This window comes from Xenopus laevis, chromosome 4S (assembly GCF_017654675.1).
Source record: "Xenopus laevis strain J_2021 chromosome 4S, Xenopus_laevis_v10.1, whole genome shotgun sequence".
In the NCBI taxonomy this organism is placed as follows: domain Eukaryota; kingdom Metazoa; phylum Chordata; class Amphibia; order Anura; family Pipidae; genus Xenopus; species Xenopus laevis.
The window spans coordinates 1,188,343-1,209,390 of NC_054378.1; the positions used below are offsets into that span (position 1 = coordinate 1,188,343).

The window sequence follows — 21,048 nt, forward strand, 5'->3', positions numbered from 1 at the left end:
GGTTACCAGAACCCCCCATCCTAAACCTGTTCTGGAACCCAATTACTCACAGCAATATGGGACAGAATTAGTCCTGCAGAGGAGCATCTTAATAACCACAGGGCTCATTTACGTCTTTGCAGTAAACAAAGTGCAATTTCACACACCATTGTGTTTTTTTCCACAACTTCAGCTCCATCATGGGAGCAACTGGGCAATTCACTTGGCACTGCACCAATCCCAATTGTACATGCGCTTTATGACAAGTTGCAATTGCACTAAATATTTTCTAAGTCTGCCCGGCATCATTTATGGTGTTTGGTGTGCGACCTATACTTTCTCAACTGTAATTTCATGACCCGGGACTGGACTGTATATATCTATATCACATGTCTGTCTGGCTGTCATCTATATAACTTACACAAATCTGATATTCTTAGGGGCAGATTTACTAAGCTCGAGTGAATAATTCGAATAAAAAAATATTTGAATTTTGAAGTCTTTTCTTGGGTACTTGAACCATTGAATTGGTAAAATGCGATTGAATCGAATGATTCGAACGATTCAAAGTAAAAATTGTTCGACCATTTGATAATCAAAGTACTGTCTCTTTAAAAAAAAACGTCATACTTTGCCAGTTTAAACCTACCGAAGTCCAATGTTAGCCTATGGGGACCTTCCCCAGAACTTTTCTAAGTTTTTTGCCGTCAAATAAAAATCCTTCAATCGATTGCTTTAAATCATTCGAATTCGAAGAATTTTAATGTTCAATTGAACGATATTTATTTGATCGTTCGATCAAACGTTTTGCGCTAAAATCCTTAGAATTCGATATTCAAATTTTTAGAAAAAACACTGCATTAACTATAGTTTCTTGTAATATTTAAAATGACCTCTTTTTCAAGAATAGTTTAATGAAGGCAAAGTTCTGAAAAGACTTCTATATAAACAAACCTCTCCCTTCACCCCCAGCTAGAACATTTGTTGGACAATCATATAAAGGGGCTTCTCTTTATACAGAGGCTTCATAGTGGCTCCTGATTTGTTTTTATTGTGCTTTAAAGAACCAGAAGTACAATGTGACTGTTTAGTAAGTGACAAAAACAACCCATATTTTCTAATTAAAACAATAGACAAAATGTGTGTTCAGTACAAGCCCTACTCATTGTATTCATGTTAAAAAGGATAGAATACTGTCCCTTTGAACAACTTGAGAAAGTCAGCCTAGAATTGTCTTTCATTGGCCTCCATTATCTTCAACTAGACTGTTCTGATTGTCGTGATTACTGCAGGATCTTATCTTTGCTGCTATTGCTATCTATTAAGTATGTATGTCTATCCATCAAGCTATCTTTATATATACAGGTATGGGACCTGTTATCCAGAATGCTCGGGACCTGGGATTTTCCAGATAAGGGATATTTCCATAATTTGGATCTTCATACCTTAAGTCTACTAGAAAATCAAATAAACATGAAATAAAGCCAATAGGCTGGTTTTGCTTCCAATAAGGATTAATTATATCTTAGTTGGGATCAGGTACAAGCTACTGTTTTGTTACAGGTATGGGACCTGTTATCCAGAATTCTCGGAACCTGGGTGTTACGGATAAGGGATCTTTCCATAATTTGGATCTTCCTACCTTAAGTCTACTAGAAAATCATATAAACATGAAATAAAGCCAATAGGCTGGTTTTGCCTCCAATAAGGATTAATTATATCTTAGTTGGGATCAAGTACAAGCGACTGTTTTATTATTACACAGAAAAAGGAAATTGTTTTTTTAAAAATTTTGATTATTTGGATGAAATGGAGTCTATGGGAGATGGCCTTTCCGTAATTCGGAATTTCTGAATAACAGGTTTCCAGATAATGGATCCCATACAGGTAACGTAACTAGAGTGCGGGACATGCTGCCAGGCCCCCCGCCCTCCATACGGTATTTTCTGTGTGCGTGTGCAGTAGCGCGTGGGCTACCAGGGGGCCCCCGGTAGTTGCGCCACTGTCCCATACCTGTATCTACTTTATATCTATCAATTTGTCATCTACCTATTACCCTGACTATTACCCTTATATATTAACTATGAGCTAAGTTATTACAGTTGAGTCAATTTGCACCATGATATTCTATCCATCCATCCCTCTCTATCTATCTATCTATCTATTTATCTATCTATCTGTCTATCATCCGTCTCTTATCTATCCATCCATCCATCCATCCATCCATCTATCTATCCATCCATCCATCCCTGTCTATCTATCTATCTCTATCTATCTATTTATCTATCATCTATCTATCTGTCTATCATCCGTCTCTATCTATCCATCCATCCATCCATCTATCTGTCTATCTATCCATCCAGCTATCCATCCATTATCTATCTATCTATTATCTATCATCTATCTATCTTTCTATCTATCATCTATCTATCTAATGATCTATCTATCTATTATCTATCTAATGATCTATCTATCTATTATCTATCTATCATCTATCTATCTGTATCATCCGTATCCATCCATCCATCCATCCCTCTCTCTCTCTATCTATCCATCCAGCTATCCATCCATTATCTATCTATTTATCTATCTATCATCTATCTATCTATTATCTCGGTTCCTATCTTTTTCTTCCACTATGCATTGGTCTATCTAACTCCTGTGTTCTTTATGCCTTTATTTTTGTATCTTGCTCCTTACGCATTTCTCTGTCCTTGCTCTTCCTCGTTTCCTTTCGCCTACGCACTCCCACGCACTCTCTCTTCCCTCCCCTCCTTATAATCAAAACCTTATTTTAGCTCTTCTATTTATAACTGATTGCTACACCACACTGGCAGTGCCAGGCTCCCCCTGTAAAGCTTTGACATCATGGGCACGTATACTGTACATGGCTCTGTTACTGAGCAGTCGCTGCCTGTGCCAGGCTCTGTTTTACATACCAATATATGATATTTATTATTCAGCTCCTGCATTGGCAGCAGAACTGACAGCCCTTCCTAGCACTTAGCTTTGCTGTGGAATCCGTATGCTGCATAGCAATAGAGTTTGTGAGTCCCTATCTCTCATTGAAAGGAGAAATATAAATGACATGGATGCAATGCAGATAAGTAGCAAATGATTGAATGGAGCCAATCTCATGACATTATGCAGCATTATGTACAGATTTACACATCCTTCCACTGTTACTGCAGCAATGTGTTACTGTGCTACACAATCCGAGGGCTCAGCAACCTGCAAAAGAGACAAAAGAGCAAATACTGTTAGAAAAGAATAGTCAGTAAAAACACAACACAGGAGTTAGTTCATTTGCGTGCGGTTAAATTCCTGAAAACTGATTTGCAGAAGTTAAATGACTTATTTTCATATAAAACTGTTTCTGACACATCTGGATTTGGAGATGACGGTTCTTCTTGGGCCAAAAATGGATGAAGCAAAAGATATGACAGACACTGGGACATTGCTGATCCCCTTGCAGTCTTGACTGATGTAAGTTCAATATGTATTTGTATAGAACTGATAACATAGTGATTACGGTTGAAAAAGGACACATATATAAAGTTCAACCAATCTACTTAACTGCTTAGACCAGTGATCCCCAACCAGTATCTCGTGAGTAACATGTTGCTCTCCAACCCCTTGGATGTTGCTCCCAGTGGTCTCAAAGCAGGTGATTATTTTTGAATTCCAGGCTTGGAGGCAAGTTTTAGTTGTATAAAAACCGGGTGTACTGCCAAACAGAGCCTCAATGTAGGTTGATAATCCACATAGGGGCTACTAAATGGCCAATCACAGCCCTTATTTGGCACCCCAAGAACATTTTTCATGCTAGTGTTGCTCCCCAACTCGTTTTACTTCTGAATGTTGCTCATGGATTATAGAGGTTGGGGATCCCTGTGCTAGAGGAAGGCAATAAATCCCATCTCAAAGGGATGGACTTCAGATGGTAGAAACCAGGGGTCCCCAACCTTTTTTGCGAAATGAGCGACATTTAGATGTAAAAGGAGTTGGAGAGCCATGCAAACATGAAACATATTCCTGGGGTGCCAAATAAGGCCATCTGGTAACCTACAGGTTTTTATACAACCAGAACGTGCCTACAAACCAGGAATTCAAAAATAAGTTCCTGTTTAAGGCCACATGGAGAAACATCTAATGGGCCAGCAACATGTTGTCATGAGCCACTGGTTGGGGACCACTGGTATAAATCAATGGCTGACATTTCAAATGGGTAGAATTAAGGATAAAAGTGGGGAGTGTATGAAAGAGAAAGGGAAATAACAGCACAATTCACGAATGACAAGGCAAAGATTTACCAGTTTGTAACAATAACTAGTTTTTATATAGGCACCCAAGGGCACAAGTCTAGAATGGCAGCCAGAGTTGGGGTGCAGGGGTAGAAACCCCTTTTCCACTTTTCTCCCAGTGTTGTAACTACAGTAGATGTTATTGGGCCACACAGCAAATTAATTTTAGGGCCCATATGTAGAGGTTGTCCTGTTTTACCATTACAGTATATATTATAATGGCTCCTTAATTAGTGCTTCATGGGGGCCCCCTGCAGCTATAGGGTCGGCTCCCTGTGTAGTTACACCCCCAATAGATCCATGTGCAAATACTGCCATGCCCATGAGACGATTGGGGGGTTTAGGGGTCATTTTCCTGCCTGTATTCCATCTACTGTACTTTTGTGTGTCATTAGTGGACATTAGATGGGAATATTATGGGTTAACAACAGGTGCAGAATATTCATCATCATCATCATCATCATATATTCATACAGCACCAGCAAGTTACACATGACAGAAGATTCCGGCTGTGGGTGACGGATTAGTTAATAGCTTTTTATAAACCTTAACCATGCTATGGATTTTAAAACATAATATACGCCACTATGGAATGTTTTTAAAAAGATGATGGGTCCCCATAGGTTCTTATGATATATGGAGTAAGAGTGAGGGTTTCCCAAAATAAAGAACAGAAGTGTCGGTGCATTCTTTCCACATCACAGGTACAAGGCATCATCTTACTCCTCTTATACACTAGTAATACATCATGATTCATATACGGTGTACATTATATATAATATCACTATATGGAATCCATGCAATAAAAGCTGCGCACATGCACTGCTGCATTATGACACGGACATATGTACAACACAAAGACTGCAGCAGAACATACAATACTGCAGAATGATATGGCAACAGTAATAACAAGCAACAATATCGGTTTTGGCTTTACAATGAGAAATACAAAGGCACCGTTGCAGGTTATTTATGTCCAGATCTCCTATAGATTCTGTAGGATTCCTGTTGTGTCCATATAAAGCTTGTACACAATGTGCACCTTGTTATTGCCTTTATTTGTTCTGTAATAAAAATAGTATCAGAAGCTAAATTTAGATCCTTGGCCAATTATTAAAAGTCCCTGCAGCCCTCCCTCTCTTTACTCATTCTCCCTCCTTCCTAGAATTCTCGCTCTCCCCTTCTGGTTTATCGATGTATATCACTGCCTCTTTCACCTCCATTAAATCTCTCCCGAGCTTTTCTCTTTCTATTCTATTCAAACTATCCATTTCATTCTTCTCATAGCCTCTTATGTGTTGTCTCTTTAGACCTGGTTTTTTAAACTTGTACAATACTGATGTTCAATTCATAATAAATAGTGGTGTTACTTCACAAGTACATTTTCTATAACAATTATTCATCCTCTCCTTTCATTTATATAGACTTGTGTACCCTACAACAGACTCAGATCCTTTGTCCTTAGTCTTTCCTCACAGCTAAGATTTTCCCTTTACCAGCTTAGTTGCCCTTCTCTGTCCCCTCTCTAATACAATAATGTCCTGTTTGAGTGATGGAGACCAAAACTGTACGGCATATTCTAGATGGGGCCTTACCAGTGCTCTATACAGTGGGACCCCCTCCTCCCGTGACTCTCTGCCCCATTTAATACAAGTCAAGACCTTATTTGCCCTTGATGCTGCTGACTGGCATTACTTGCTACAGACAAGTTTATTATCTACAAGGACTCCAAGCTCCGTCTCCATTATGGATTTGCCTAGTGCAGTCCCATTAAGGGTATAAGTGGATATTGTTACATCCCAGGTGCAGGACTTTACATTTATCAACATTGATAAAGGGGAACTTCACAACCTTCCCACCCGCCTGCACCTGTCCAATGACCTACTGTCACCTACTCATAGAATGAATTTGATCTGTTGACTTGATGCCTCCAGTCCCTACCCTGACCAGTGCTAATATATCTGACTGCATACAAGGCATAATATCGATATGAAGGTCTCTATATACCTAAGCTTTGTGGAATTCCAGCTTCCTCTTGATCAACTACCTGTTGAAATGGAATACTGAACATTGACTTTTTGTCCTAAATCTTCTTCACATAGATCTTTTGGACCTTCACATGTCTATAAGGTGCTGTCCCTGAATTGCACTGCTAACATACTATTGCACAGAACATTCCTAATAAATTCAATTGGTCAAATTTCAAGTTTATGAGAGTTTTAAAAAAAACTCACATGAATTCAAAATTGATAAATGTGCCTAAGAATCTATTTCAGGATGTTTTAAAAATAAAAAGGTTTCTGGCAGGATGATTGTTCCATTTAATAGTTTCTCTTTTTTTCCTCATGTCTTCTCTTCCATAAGTGATATCAGATGATCAAGAATCTGTGTTACCAACTCTTTCTATTGTTCTTAACTTCTCCTAACTGAATTCTCCTCCATATGCGTATGTCTATACCTAGGCCGTTTCCCATTCTTATCTGAGAACAAAAGTTAGAACTAGCGGAAGGGTAGATGATCATTTTTCAGAAGAAGTAATTAAAATAATAAAGAAAGTGAACACTAATGACCTACCACTATGAACTGCTCCTTAAGGTTCTCTATTTTCAAGATCTCAGCAACATCTTAGAAGGCACCTATCTAGGTAGGGCAGTTTTACAACAGAGGAGGCCCTTTTAAGAGGTTTTAGAAACCAAGAAAAAAAACAATTTTTCTCCAAAATGATTTTTCTCCTCAAAACCATGAATGCCAAGTAATTTATTAAAACAGTCTAATATTTGAGGGCCAGGAGCACTCCAGGTTCTGCTGTTACCTGAGACATAGTTCTTACCTTATCTGACTGCAAAAATGGTTCTGTAGTTGCACTTATAATGATATGCTCACATGTACATCTTACTTATTATAGTTTCAAAGGAAAATTAACCTTAATAAGGACAAATCTTACCTCTGCCAGGGACAACTATTACCTTTAAAAGCCAATTTTATACCATAAACTCAGCGATTGTAGTGCAGATCTGCATTAGGGAGTCAACAAAAGATATTAGTGGGGAGCACTGGGTGAGCAGACCCCATTGTGGTTTATATTTTCTCCTCTGTGTAGAATTATAAAAAAAATATTTATTGTATTTATCAGTACACAATAATGGCAGTGCAACTGTCATATTCATACCTGATTCCATCCTATCTGTGGACCCATAGCAACAGGCAGATACCGTGAGATTATTAGAGTGCTAGCGAGAAATCGAGGGCTATAGCACATGAGAGAATCAAGACGAGGGTCTGAGATCAGGACACAAAATAAAGGAGTAGAAGGGCATCATGGGACATTCTTTAGTTTCCAATTCTCTCATTTTATCATGTAGAATTCTCCATCTAACCTCCTTTACCTCTACTTCTTCATTCCTTTCATTGTGTCTCTCTTCTCTCCAGGTCTCTCTTCCCTTCTCTCTTCCCCACATGCCAGTGAGTCACTGACTGCCAGTCTGAGTCACTTAAGGTATTTTTAGCAACAGATTTAGGCAGCATTGTAGTGGCATTGTAGTCGCATTGTAGTCCACTGCTGGGGACGGGGACATGGCAAGGAAACAGAATGACTGATTGGGGGGGGATTAACGGACATCAGAACATTATAATTGTACTGGGCTCTGAAAGAAAGCTCTTTTTTCTTGCACATTTATGGAAGGCAATTATATAGAGATTAGAAAATGTGACATAAGTACTTTTCCACCTTAAATAACATTTTCGGAAAGCTCTCCATCCATGCTATAATGAAAGTGTGACTGTAGCTGTATCCATGTTTGCAGATGATGCCTCTCATAATAATTTACTCATGTTATTCCTGGTGGCCCAGCCTGAAACTTGTCACTTTATTGCTACTTTTAATTCTACATTCACACAGCAAATCAGTGTCTTCCAGTTCACTTGTCTCTCCATTAAAGGGGAAGTAAAGTCTAAAATAGAATAATGCTAGAAATGGTGTATTTTGTATACTGCACCACAAGCCTAATCAAACAAATGATTTATGTTTTCAAAGTTGGCCACAGGGGGTCACCATCTTGTAACTTTGTTACATCTTTGCAAGACCAAGACTGTGCACATGCTCAGTGTGATCTGGGCTGCTTAGGGATCGTCATAAATGATCAAAACAGTCAAATAATATCTGCCAGAAGCCGATACAGCAAGATTGATTTAATATACAGACTGCACTGGGTCCTGTCTTGTCATGTAATCGAACGTGGATTTTATCAGAATATACAGACTGCACTGGGTCTGTGGATATGAATCTCTACACAGGCGCCGGCTGCTTTATAGGGAAACAAACAAAGCTGCTCAAGGTCAGAGAAGTAAGGTGGGGGTCCCCCTGCTGTTTGAAAGTATGATTGTTTCCCTGCAGAGCAGTTAGGGACCATCTGAAGTTTCCTATCCACAGCAGTCAGAGTAAAAAGAAGGGGGAATTTCACTGCATACAGTCAGGGTTCTTATAAAAATGGCACACATTTTTTAATAAAAGTATATTGGAGATAGGTTTCTTTTCCATTAAAAAAAGTAAAAAATGGGATTTTATTTGTTTGCCTTCACATCCCCTTTAACTATTGAGGGCACACAGAGAGGGTCCTCATTGTATTTGGGAAGAACTCTTGAGAGCACGGCTGTCTGGCAAACAGATTAAGCCTGATGCATGAATAAATAATAATCAGCAAGTATAAGTGACCTATTACGCAGGTGTTTGTGCGTCAATATAAAACAATGGAGAGAATCGCCATATAAGATGTATGTTTTAACCTTATTAAAAATATAAATGAATTTGTGTTATATTTATATTATTTATGGCTATGTATCATACATTTATAAATATACAATGATATAGTATATATCAAATACATAAAACACTTCTCACTAACATGAGTGGATTATAATTTGTATTCCATCTACCACTTATATTCCTTATTTTTGTAATATGTGCTAAATTTACTATGTACCTTCTGGTGATGTGCAGGCCGGCCCGAAAACTACGGGATCACTGGTGCGACTTCCACACTCATTTTTCAGGTTCAGTTCTTCTTAAGTTCTTCTTCCTCTCTCCTTGCCCACGACCTTCCTCTATTGGCTTTTGGCTCCTGAAGCCTCCATTTATAGGCACAAGCCTGCCCCACCTGCCCCTTTTGTGACATCAGAGATGGGTGGGCAACAATAGCCACCAGACTTATTATTGCTCAGCCATAACTTTGCTTCCCTTTGGTGGCATTTAACCGGGTAATTTTTAACAAGCAGATCACGTAAATTAGTATTTTTCTATGTCATTTGTCTATTTTTGCATTTTGTCAGTATTACCATTTCTACATTTCACAACATTGATCCTTTGCTTCTTCCACTGATCCATCCTCTGAATTTCCTGCACAATGATATGAAGTTCTCTTCTTCTCTTTAACCTGTTTCCATGGTACTGAGTTCTGTTCTGTTTCTCTTTGTTTGAAAGAGTATTGACCTATACTCTCTGTTTTGTCTCTAATTGGTTCTCCTTTCCATCCACTTTTTCATTCCTGGCATTACCTGACACTCTGTATTAATATACAGTACATGCAACTGAACAAACTTCTCTCTCCGACGCCTATAATACATTGGGATTATATTAGCTGTTAGTCTTCCCCTTCTCAGACACACACACATATATATATATATATATATATATACACAGTATAGGTGTGTGTGTTTATGTATATTTTTAATTTTCAAAGACTCAGTGCTGTAATTAAACCATACAATAATAGATCAGACAGGGATTAATAAAATTAAAGACTATGTGTAAGAAACCTACCCTGGTGGTCTAGTGGGCATTGTCCTTGACCTTCTGTCCAAAGACTCTTGCTATCCGGTCGTGCCCCTTTGCCAGCCAGAACACCTCGCCTTGTACCCCTCCTTAAGTCCAGGTGGCACCCAATTAAGCTGAGGGCTCCTCCCGAAGCCCAAAGGTGGTCACACTACTGGTGAAGTCGAGCCGAGACCAGGGTCCTTGGCACTTGTTCTGGTATTGGATGCCGGGCCGTGACATTATGAAAGAGATAAAGTGATAGAGGCAAGAGAGGATGGGGTCACCGTACCAGTCTTGGGAATTAAGCATAAAGTCAGTTACTGCATCATTACTAGTGTTCATTTATGGCTTGACACCTCAAGTGGCATGTACAAGTATGGAATCTCTTGTCTGGAAACACAATATCTAGAAAGAGAAAGAAGACCGGTTTTTGTGCCAGTCGCTGGAAATGACGCCATCTCAATCCAGGCAATTTTTGGTACAATTGAATCAGATTTTAACATGTTGCACTTTGACACATTGGGCTCAAGTTGGTGAGGTCCTCAATTAAACTGGAACTTGGGAAAAACCTTGCATTCTGAGATGAAAGACATCATATTGTTACCAGTAACTACCACAATTACATCAGATTTGTGTGTATTGGGCTTAATTCAGTGCATATCCCCTTTATATCCTCAATGGAATGAGGAAAAACTGTGCATTCTGGGACGGTAGACGTCATTTTGTTGCCAGTAGGGTGGCCACCTGTCCGGTTTTGATTCACACAGCCCATTTTTTTGAGGGCTCTGCAGGGAATTGTGGGATTCGGAGGATACAGGCTGAGGACAGATGGCTGTTGATACAAAGTAACAGTAGTCAGACAGCTCAGCAAAGTAGTCAGACAGATCAGCAGGAGAGCAGGGGGCTAGGCTTAGGGAATTGTTCCAAAACATTAAAAATCTTGAAAAATCTGCATATTTTTAAATTGATGTATAGTTGCTTTAAATTATGTTTACTTTTCAAAAAGCTCAAGTTATGTTTTTGTGGAGTTCTCCTTGAAGAACCTTAACTAATTCATGGCTAACACATTGCCATCAATTCCATTTCTATTTTGCATTGTTTATCTCCCTTACATGTGCCTTTAAGGTTAAATGTTCCCTGTGTTTAGGGCTGTTGATAGTGTTTTCTTGAAACATGACTTATTCTTCATTAAATTCCATTTTTAATGTTATCAGTTTTTCTTAATTTTCTAGTCAAAAGCTTAATATTTTTGGTATAGGTTTTTTTCTAGTACATCTAGAAATATCACAAATAGTCTTGCTGTTCCTTCTGTTGCTGATTAGTTCTATATTATTCAATATCTTGATGTGTCACCTCCCTAATTAAGATGCCTCCTCGTTATATACTGGATCTTTTTTTCCAGGAATGAAGATTCTGTTTTTCTAAATATATAGCACACTTAAGGTTTGTGGGAGTTTGGACTCATTTCTGGGAATAAACCCAGAACATCTACAGAACTCTGAAGTCCATAATAACATCGTGTTTGATGGAAACCTCTGAATTAATGTGATGGCAGATCAGGTAATTTTAAGGTAACCTTGGTTTAGTTCTCAAAATCAAACTCATCCTGTGCATTTTTTATGCATTACCTTTGTCAGGTCTAAGACTAGTATACAAGTATGGAATCCATATCCAACAATTTCCTAATTATGGGTAGACTGTCTCCCATAGACTCCATTTTATCCAAAAAATTTTAAAGCTATTTTCTTTTTCTCTTTGATAATAAAGCAGTACCTTGTTTGTGATCCAAACTAACATTCAGTTAAACCTTATTGGAAGCAGGTTTATGTTAATGTTTAAAGGGATCCTGTCATGGGAAAACATGTTGTTTTCAAAACACATGAGTTAATAGTGCTGCTCCAGCAGAATTCTGCACTGAAATTCATTTCTCAAAAGAGCAAACAGATTTTTTTATATTTAATTTTGAAATCTGACATGGGGCTAGACATACTGTCAGTTTCCCAGCTGTCCCCAGTCATGTGACTTGTGCTCTGATAAACTTCAGTCACTCTTTACTGCTGTACTGCAAGTTGGACTGATATCCCCCCCAGCAGCCAAACAACAGAACAATGGGAAGGTAACCAGATAGCAGCTCCCTAACACAAGATAACAGCTGCCTGGTAGATCTAAGAACAGCACTCAATAGGAAAATCCAGGTCCCACTGAGACACATTCAGTTACATTGAGTAGGAGAAACAACAGGCTGCCAGAAAGCAGTTCCATCCTAAAGTGCTGGCTCTTTCTGAAATCACATGACCAGGCAAAATGAGCTGAGATGCACCTACACACCAATATTACAACTAAATACACTTGCTGCTTCAGGAATGACATTTTATACTGTACTGTCAATTATTTGCAGTGTAAACAGTGTCATTAAGAAATAAAAACTTCACCATAAAAATCATGACAGAATCCCATTAAATTAAATTTTCTAGTAGACAAGGTATGAAGATCCAATTTACAGAAAGACTCTTTATGCTGAAAACCCCAGGTCCCATACCTGTAATCTTAGACTCATTGGGACGGTGATTTCCCTATATGATCTTTTTGTCTTGTTAGTACTATATCATATTGTAGTGTTAGAATAAGACAATCATTGACATCATCATAGATTATCCCCATAGTGCATAGAAAATTAAATTTCTGTAGACAGCGAGGGAAGCGTTGTTGGTTCATTTTTACTTTAGAGGCATGATGGAGTAAAATATGAATTATCCATCTGATAGATAAGAGTGATCATGACTTTATCTAAAGTTTGGGGGCAGGCATCCCATGGACATCATGTTAATGAGTTCTGGTCCTTACCAACCACATGCATTTACTCACCATTAACCTCGACAGATCATTTGGTCTTTGCTGTTGCTCCCTGTAGTCTCAAAGCAGGTGTTTATTTTTGAATTCCTATTTTAGAGGCAAGTTTTATTGCAGAAAAACTTGCCAAACAGAGTCTCCTGTAGACTGTCAGTCCACATAGGGTCCTCCAACTTTTTTTTACATTTAAATGTGGCTCATGGGTAATCCCTAATGTAGATGAATAGACACAACAAATAACAACACCATAAAACAACATAATTACGAAATCTCCCAGATGAGACCAAGAAATGGCCATGAAGATAGTTCACTACAGCTATCAAATGGACAAACAGCTATCCCTCTACATTGAACTTTTGGATAGAACTTATGTAACAAGCTCTCCCCACAACTGAATAAGTATACAAAGCAAGGATTTTATGGACTTTATGGATTTTACACAATTAATCCTATACTCCAAACTCTGCAGAGAATCAAATCAATTGTCTGGATTCTGATGTCTAACAGTCTAACTGTCCACAACCAATTGACACTCTTGTCTTTTATGATACAGCTACAATGGACATTCCATGTTTAAATATGTTAAAAATGGTTAAATATACCCATTTCCCTATTTTCTTCCTTTCTTATCATCTCTTTCTCTAGTTATTGGTCCCTTTCTCTGTCCATCTCAGATTTCCTTCTCCCATTGGCCCTTTTTTGTCTTAAATAGTGGCTTCCTCTCCTTGCCCAAGCTGGCTTCTGTTTGTTCAGTTCCTGCTAAAGCTTTGTTCATAATTGCTACTCTGGTTTTGACTCATGCCTTCTTTCTGACTCCGATCCTGCCTAAGTCTTGTCCATGTTTGATATTCTGGTTTTGACCTTCCGCCTGGCCTCCGACTCCGATCCGTGCTGCCTGTCCCGAACCTTGCCTTTGATTCCGCTTTCTCCTTGTCTGTTCTGCGAGTATCCTAGACGTGTTCAGGTTCCCTTTCTGCAGCAGAAAGTCCGTGGCCCCAAAAGGGCATCGGTGAAGACCAGGGTCGTAAGGGGTGACCTTGTTCATTGAAAGGTGCTTCCTATCGGTCTCCTTGGGTTCCTTGTTAACCAGCATTACTCCCTGATAATATAAACTGAATGGCCTTTATTTAGCAAACTCCTACATCACCTTCACCTAGAAACATAACAAAGAAGTACAACTAGCTGCTGCTTTTAGAAAGACCATCCAACATCAATGATTAACAGAAAACCCACCAACATTAGACCTTGTCAAGAAAAAGAGTCATCACTTATTCCACATGGATTGGTTGGAAAGAATAGAACTAAAAACACATACATTCTTTAAGAACTGCTCTGCCGATCAACTCATTATCTCAACTGATACAAATATAGTGATGTGCCTAATGACACACCCGACTGTGGGACCCCTTGGAACTATTGCCATATTCAAGTTTGTGGAAGCTCCCAGATTCTCCAGAGTCAATAGGTGCATTCGAAAAATGCTTCATCAGAAGATGTCGGATGGACCAATGGTTTTCATTACAACTATGCAAAAGTGCAAGGAGGGTGATTGGACACAAGCATCTTGTCAATACACGAATGTTGTCAGTGGATGTTTCCTTTGCATTTATTTTAGAGCTACACAGTGTTTTGCCTAACCATTTTTTTCCAGCTACAGTTGAAGCATTCTTCATTTATACTGAATAAATAAAAGAATAAAAATTACCATTTGTGCCCTGTGCCTTTACGCCCCAATATTGTGTGGGATCTGTTATTTACTTGCAATTATATAAAAATAAACATCTTTATGTTACCAAATTCTATAGCCCGAGTTTCATTAGACTAAAGATGTTATAAGTTAACGACTAGATAACGCAAGATATCTATACCTCAAGCTAGAAACCAAAGCAGCAGAGAATAAAAATAGCCGGGCTTTGAAGCATTTCAGAACAGAGCAGAAGCGTATAGTATAGGGTTAACTGTGCTGTATACCAAGCCCTTACCAAATATGGATAAAACACCAGTGTATGCAAAGAAGCAGCCGTCATTCACAAAACACAGTGTCGTCATTCAACTTACATTTAATTATCCTTTCAACAATAAAAGGAATGAGTGTGAGGGAGATGGAGGCATAAATATATAGAAAGACAGGGAAATGTGGATCAGATACCTATTTAGAGCTGGTGGAGAGCAGAAGGGGGTAAAAATGCTGCTAAATGAATCATATCCTACACAAATAGACAAAGCTGGAGTGTGTGGGTTGCAAGATCAGGAGGAAATCGACAACAGTTTATTGAAATGTAAAATAATCTTTTTTCTTTTTTAGCTGCAGAGATTTTAAGACAGACATCCCACACCTCTTCTATCCAAATGACGTCTCTCTCCCACTACCCTGCCTGATCATTCTGTTCATTCTGCTCCGATTTCAAAGACTACATTCACTTTAAAGCAACCCGTTTAAATCTCTCCAGGTGCTGCAGTCGATTTAAAGCTTCAACAATAACATCTTCTTCTTCTGGTATAGGAACCTGAATCTGCTCCCGCAGCAAAGCAGCCATAAGCAATAGCTTAATCTATCAGGCTCTATTAAGGAGTATCAGTATCAACCATCATTAGAACACGTAAAGGTATCAAAATGAGTACAACAGCTCAATTTTCCAGAATACATAAAAAAAAACCAAGATATATTTAGTATATATTATGATTATAAGACAAACTGCATACTTCTCTTGCTTGCCTGTAATTCTGTACAAATTGGGTACAAAATGTTTTATTTGGCTTTCTGCTCCTTCTCTCCCTCCACTTCTCCCTCCTTTCCCCTGCACTTTCCTCCCTCTCTCCTCTCTACTCTCCTGTGGCCCAGCGTCATCTGTAAGAGTTGATGACGCCTGCCTGTAATAGCAGAGAAGGCAGTTGCCTTACCATACAACCCATTGATGCTAAACTCCACTCTTCACCCCCTCCCCTTCGTCTCACCTGCCCACACACTTCTCATCTACTATATAAAGAGAGCCATGAGCTACAGTTCTTATAACCAGAATTCAGACACAGGCATCAAGGGAGATAGAGAAGGGGATACCACACGGAGGAGAAGACTGCAAACAGCGGGACGGAAGGGAAAGACGGACAAGGAGACAGGGGATCTCTGGACTGAATATTCCTCAGCATCCCGGAGACCCCACCAAAAATGTACAGGTCTACGAAAGGCGCCTCAAAGGCTAGAAGGGACCAGATCAATGCAGAGATCCGCAATTTAAAAGAACTCCTTCCTATCTCTGAAGGCGACAAAGTCCGTCTTTCCTACCTTCACATCATGTCCCTTGCTTGCATATATACAAGGAAATCGGTTTTCTTCTCAAAAGGTAAGATCTAAAAAATGTTGTAACATTATAAAGTAACGATTTGCATAGGCATGAACAGTCATTGTAAAGACATTGATTTGTCAAGAATCTTGTACTGCATTCTTAAAAATATATCGTAGCTCCTTTAATATAACAACTGTTGCTATGTGCTATTCAGAAAGCTTTGAGTAATTTTCACTTGTTGCTCAAATAACATTTTCAACAACATTTTTTTTAAACAATCCCAATCTCTATTGGGCTCAACATTTTTACATTATGCTTCCCACCATAACGGCATTCCTAAAGTCGCTGTCCATGGTACTGCACCATAACATAAACTTTTCTAAATCGCTGTCCAGGGTCCTGAAAGTCAATTCAGTACTGCTTGGGAATTTGAATAGAAATGTTGCCAATAGATTTAGCAGCGATAAGCTACATTTTACTTTTTATCCAACAGGGCAACATACGGAGGAATTAGAAGGTCTTCTCTCCAACCAGGACCTGATGGATTTTGTCCATAGTCTTCCTGGGTTTCTACTGACATTCACAAGTGAAGGAAAGCTCATATATGTATCGGAAAATGTAGCTGATCATCTTGGACATTCAATGGTAAGTAAGCAGCACTCTTTACACTTCATTCCGGTTATGGATGCAAAAAATGGGAAAGCAAATCACATAATAGAAGACTGCAGCATACAACACCAGTTTAAAAACGGTTTCATTATTTTTTTTTTGTATCTAAAACCAAAGCTTGAGTTTAATGCCATCCTTCCACTTTTATAGAAACATTAACACTGATTAGGAATGACTTGTCAAGCCTTATTTTGAGAGGTGAAGGTTAGCAAAATTGTACACACAGGGAAACCTTTTCAGAAGCAAGCATAAATATATAGAAGTAGAAACATGTATTTGATTGAAAGCTTATTAATACGTCTTTCTTTTCTTTATAAGGTTGATCTGGTGGCTCAGGGGGACAGCATCTATGACATAATTGACCCTTCTGATCATTTTGTCATGAGGAACCAGCTAGCAATGCCTTCATCTCCAGACAGTGGTGAGTGATTAATTCTACAAGTACAAAGGATAGTTTTTATAGTATAAACATTCATAACTGTATGCTGAAGAACTTATTAGTCCATTTAGTGACCTATAAGCTATTTCTGCTTGAGTTTCTTAGCTAAAAAAGTTCAGTCGAAGCTAAAAAGCTCATGTTTCTTGTTGTTTTGTTTTTCTGCAGAGCGAATGTTCAGGTGCCGATTCAACACCTCAAAGACAGCTAGAAGGCAAAGTGCAGGGAACAAGATGATTCTTATCAGAGGAAGATTTCAGCAACCACCAACTGGTACCTACTGGTCATCCAACCCAGTATTTACAGCTTTCTGCATTCCTCTTGATCCCAAGCCCAACGTGATACAGAGCCATTTATTGGTGGATTTCTTTGAGAGTCAACATGCGAAGGACCTATCCTTGCTGGGTGTGTCAGACAGGTAAGACTTATTTTTGTTTTTGCTGCCACTGGTTTCTTATTCTGTTGCAAATTGCAGCTGAAGTAACATTTTCTTATTCTTTACAGTTCTTTACAGTACTTATGTTATGAAAAAAGTGATCTGATCAACCAGTCCTGGTACAATCTGATACATCCTGAAGATCTTGCTCATCTCTCCAAACAGCATCTTAAACTACGTAAGTTCCTTTTTAGTGGCTAACATCTCACTGGGGAAGGAGACATAAGAAAGTAAATAAGTAGTGCTACTTACTATTTAGTTGGAAAGGAAATATTTCTAGTGCTAAAACAAAATGTCTTTAAATGTAATAATGGGGGTCAAAGTCTTGTGAGAGGCAGAACTGGAAAACCTTTAATAAGGAGAGAGACAAGGGGATAACATCAAGAAAAGAAACAGTTGTCTTTAAGGGGTTAAAAACACTCCACAGCATTGTGACAATATTAACCCTATATTTTTCTGTACAGTGAATGAATCCTGTGAAGGCAGAGCAGAAATGGTTATACGTCTGCAAAGAAAAGATCAACTATGGGTTTGGATGTATTCCATTCTGATACTTGAGGCCAGTGAGGCATCCATCACTTCATACAACTATATAATCAGGTATGTATTCCTACACAGACCATAGAGTCACTGGAAATATTTTGTAATTACTATCTTCAAGGCACTAATGTATCATATACCTATTTTTCTCTCTCCAGCCAGGAAGAAGCCTGGTGCTTAAGGCAGCAGCTGACTTCTGAGGAGACCCCAGTCCCTATTTCAGCAGGGGCATCCTTTTATCAAGATACACTTCTTTCACCAGGAGACCTTTCAAGTCCAGATCAAGTCTTCACCCCCCTTGCAAACACACCAACAAGTGTGGGACAGTCATTTGATTTCTCAGAGCCCATGGCTATTGATTCAGAAGATCCAATTCTTTGTCAGACCACTATCCCTCTTGTGGAAAATGTTGTGCCCCCTGAAGGTCAATCAGAGAATCAGTCTCTCTTCACACTCTTTCGACCAACTTCACATGAGCAGACCTTCAGAAGAGATCAGCTTGGGTCAGTAACACCCAAAGACTTCACCTGCACTCCACCTTATACTCCACACCAAAACTGTTCTTTCCTGTTTGGGACTCTAGAAAACCCTCCTCAAACAACATCTGAGCAAGAAACCACCATCCTTAACCCAGAAATGTATTATTCCTATTGCAGCTCACTCTATGAGAAGCTTCCCCCAACTCCGGATAGTCCAGGGGATGGTGGTGACTGCACAGTAATGAGGGTACCTGAAATTCCAGGACCACTCTATGTGGATCTGCCAATGCTTCCAGAGGGATTAGTCACTCCTGAAACATCACCAATTAACCAGGCTATGTTCAAATATTCTGAGCAGGAGAAGAGTGAGATAGACCTTCTAGTCAAGCAAATTGGTTCTTTGTCCAATGTCTTCAGCGGTGTATCCACAAAAGAACTCTCATCCCCTGATACAATGTTACTGAGTGGCCATGGACTGGCATACAGAAGTGTCTCACTTCCTGCATGTCTTCCTGAAATTGATACTACTTCTTCTTTCCCACGTTCCTGGAAAAGCATTGACCTGTCAATATTCTTAACATGCCAGGACCCATCACTTCCAAGTAGTGGCCACCCAGTCTGCAGCCTATATAAAGACTTACCTGACTCACCCCCTTTTGCAGAAACAGGGTCCCCCTGCAGTGCCCTAGAGGAGGATGAAGTTGGAGGAGATCTCTCTGCCTCCCCATCCATGACCTCGAATGTGACGACTGATCTGTCGCCAGAAGAATGTAGCTTCTTAGAGGAACTGATGTCCTACAAAACAGACCTTGAGGCAGGTGCCTCAGAGATTCAATGTGACCGGTTTAATGATGAGTTGTATCAACTCCAGATTCAGCTGCAAGACGGCTTCCAACAAGGTGAGAAACTGAAGGGGGTGGCTGCTTTATGGGGAAAGGGTTACTTAGTATCCTGTATAATATACAATCACAACTTAGATCAATGGCTTAATTTAGTAGCATGGGCATTACATGGTCCCCAAAAAAACTGATTATTACAGAAATATAGAGAACATAGATTAAGCTACAATCCCAAGAAGGACAGTAAACTAATAAACAATGTTGATGACAAATGGGTTAAGTAGATCATTAATAATTTCTCTTTTTCTCTCCACAGATGGAAGTGGAAAACCTTCGTTTTAAAATAAGTCTGTGACTTGCTTCGATATGTATGGCATATTGTCATATCTTCAGCAGATTTCTGCTACCTTACAAACAATGAAAGAAATATGGCACAAAACATGGAGTAAAATGGCTTTCTGTGCCATAAGCTCCCTTGTTCACTGAAGAACTGTCTTATTTCACTTTTCGCTTTCTTTTCTCTGCTCTTTTTAGATTTTGTGCACGTTTGACATAATACAGATATCTTTTGCCCATGAAAAACAAAGCAGCGGCCCATCCTTCGATACATTCTTTTTTAATATCACATCAGACGACTTATAAGGGAACGAAACTTATAAGTCAAGCAAACAATAAAAATGTTCAAACTAGTTTTTGCAAAACATCTGAAATGAAACACATGGGTTTCATTATTAATTATGGTACTTTTACCTGCTATGTTCAAATATTAAAAAAGTTTTTTTTAAATCTCGAGCAAAAGGATGGGCCGTTGCAATTATATTTGTACAACAAATGTGTGTTAAAATAGCTGGAAGAATAGACCAGAAAGTGGGAAAAAAATTGTTATTGTATAAAGCAGTTGTAAGTAGTCTTACATATCAAAAATGTATTCACTCGTAGTGAAGCTAAAATGATATATACATTTTTATTTCTTGTTCTGGTATAAAAAAAACCTCAGTTTCTATTCAAAGCTCTTTCCAGATGCCAGAGCTGTCCAACTGAAGGCCTGGCCACCAGAAGAAGCCACATTGTATCTTTATGGCCCCTCAACTGAAATCAAGGGTTCTATTGTTTTATTATCATCTGGCCAATGCTCAGTAGACAAAGAGCCCATTACTTAGAAAATAGTTGGACAGCATGGCTGGAAGTGATGCTGAGAAACCGCGGTTCTTTATATCGCTCTAGTAGAACTGAATTTTCTATCCTTGTTCCCCTGTTTGATAACGTTTTAAGACAGAAGGACCATTATTCCTTGTCTGTTCTTCTTCTGAAAATACGTTGCACTTTACTGACCTATTCAGTTTATTAACAAATTTCAGAAAACAATGGGATTACATTAATTCCAGAAAAAAACGTATTGGGAGAAACAAAAGCATACAAACTG

General features: G+C 38.9%; 1 protein-coding gene across 2 annotated transcripts; it reads left to right on the plus strand.

The window, feature by feature from the left end:
• Positions 1 to 16,000: 16,000 nt before the first annotated feature.
• LOC108714911 (neuronal PAS domain-containing protein 4A-like) lies at positions 16,001 to 20,033 on the plus strand. 2 transcript variants are annotated; one of them, XM_041560686.1, is made up of 8 exons: positions 16,001 to 16,283; positions 16,720 to 16,871; positions 17,214 to 17,316; positions 17,500 to 17,749; positions 17,836 to 17,945; positions 18,232 to 18,367; positions 18,466 to 19,685; positions 19,942 to 20,033. In XM_041560686.1, the coding sequence occupies exons 1-8, from the start codon at positions 16,109 to 16,111 to the stop codon at positions 19,965 to 19,967; spliced, it is 2,172 nt and encodes a 723-aa protein (XP_041416620.1). In that variant the 5' UTR covers positions 16,001 to 16,108; the 3' UTR covers positions 19,968 to 20,033. The 2 variants fall into 2 exon arrangements, with proteins under 2 accessions (XP_041416620.1, XP_041416619.1); XM_041560685.1 differs by lacking the exon at positions 19,942 to 20,033 and having other exon boundaries at positions 18,466 to 19,877.
• Positions 20,034 to 21,048: the final 1,015 nt, after the last annotated feature.

Coding starts and splice junctions, on each gene's coding strand:
- LOC108714911 (XM_041560685.1), top strand. CDS start 16,109: ATGTACAGGTCTACGAAAGGCGCCTCAAAGGCTAGAAGGGACCAGATC. Junction 16,872..17,213: donor ATCATCTTGGACATTCAATG/GTAAGTAAGCAG, acceptor TTTCTTTATAAG/GTTGATCTGGTGGCTCAGGG. Junction 17,317..17,499: donor GCCTTCATCTCCAGACAGTG/GTGAGTGATTAA, acceptor GTTTTTCTGCAG/AGCGAATGTTCAGGTGCCGA.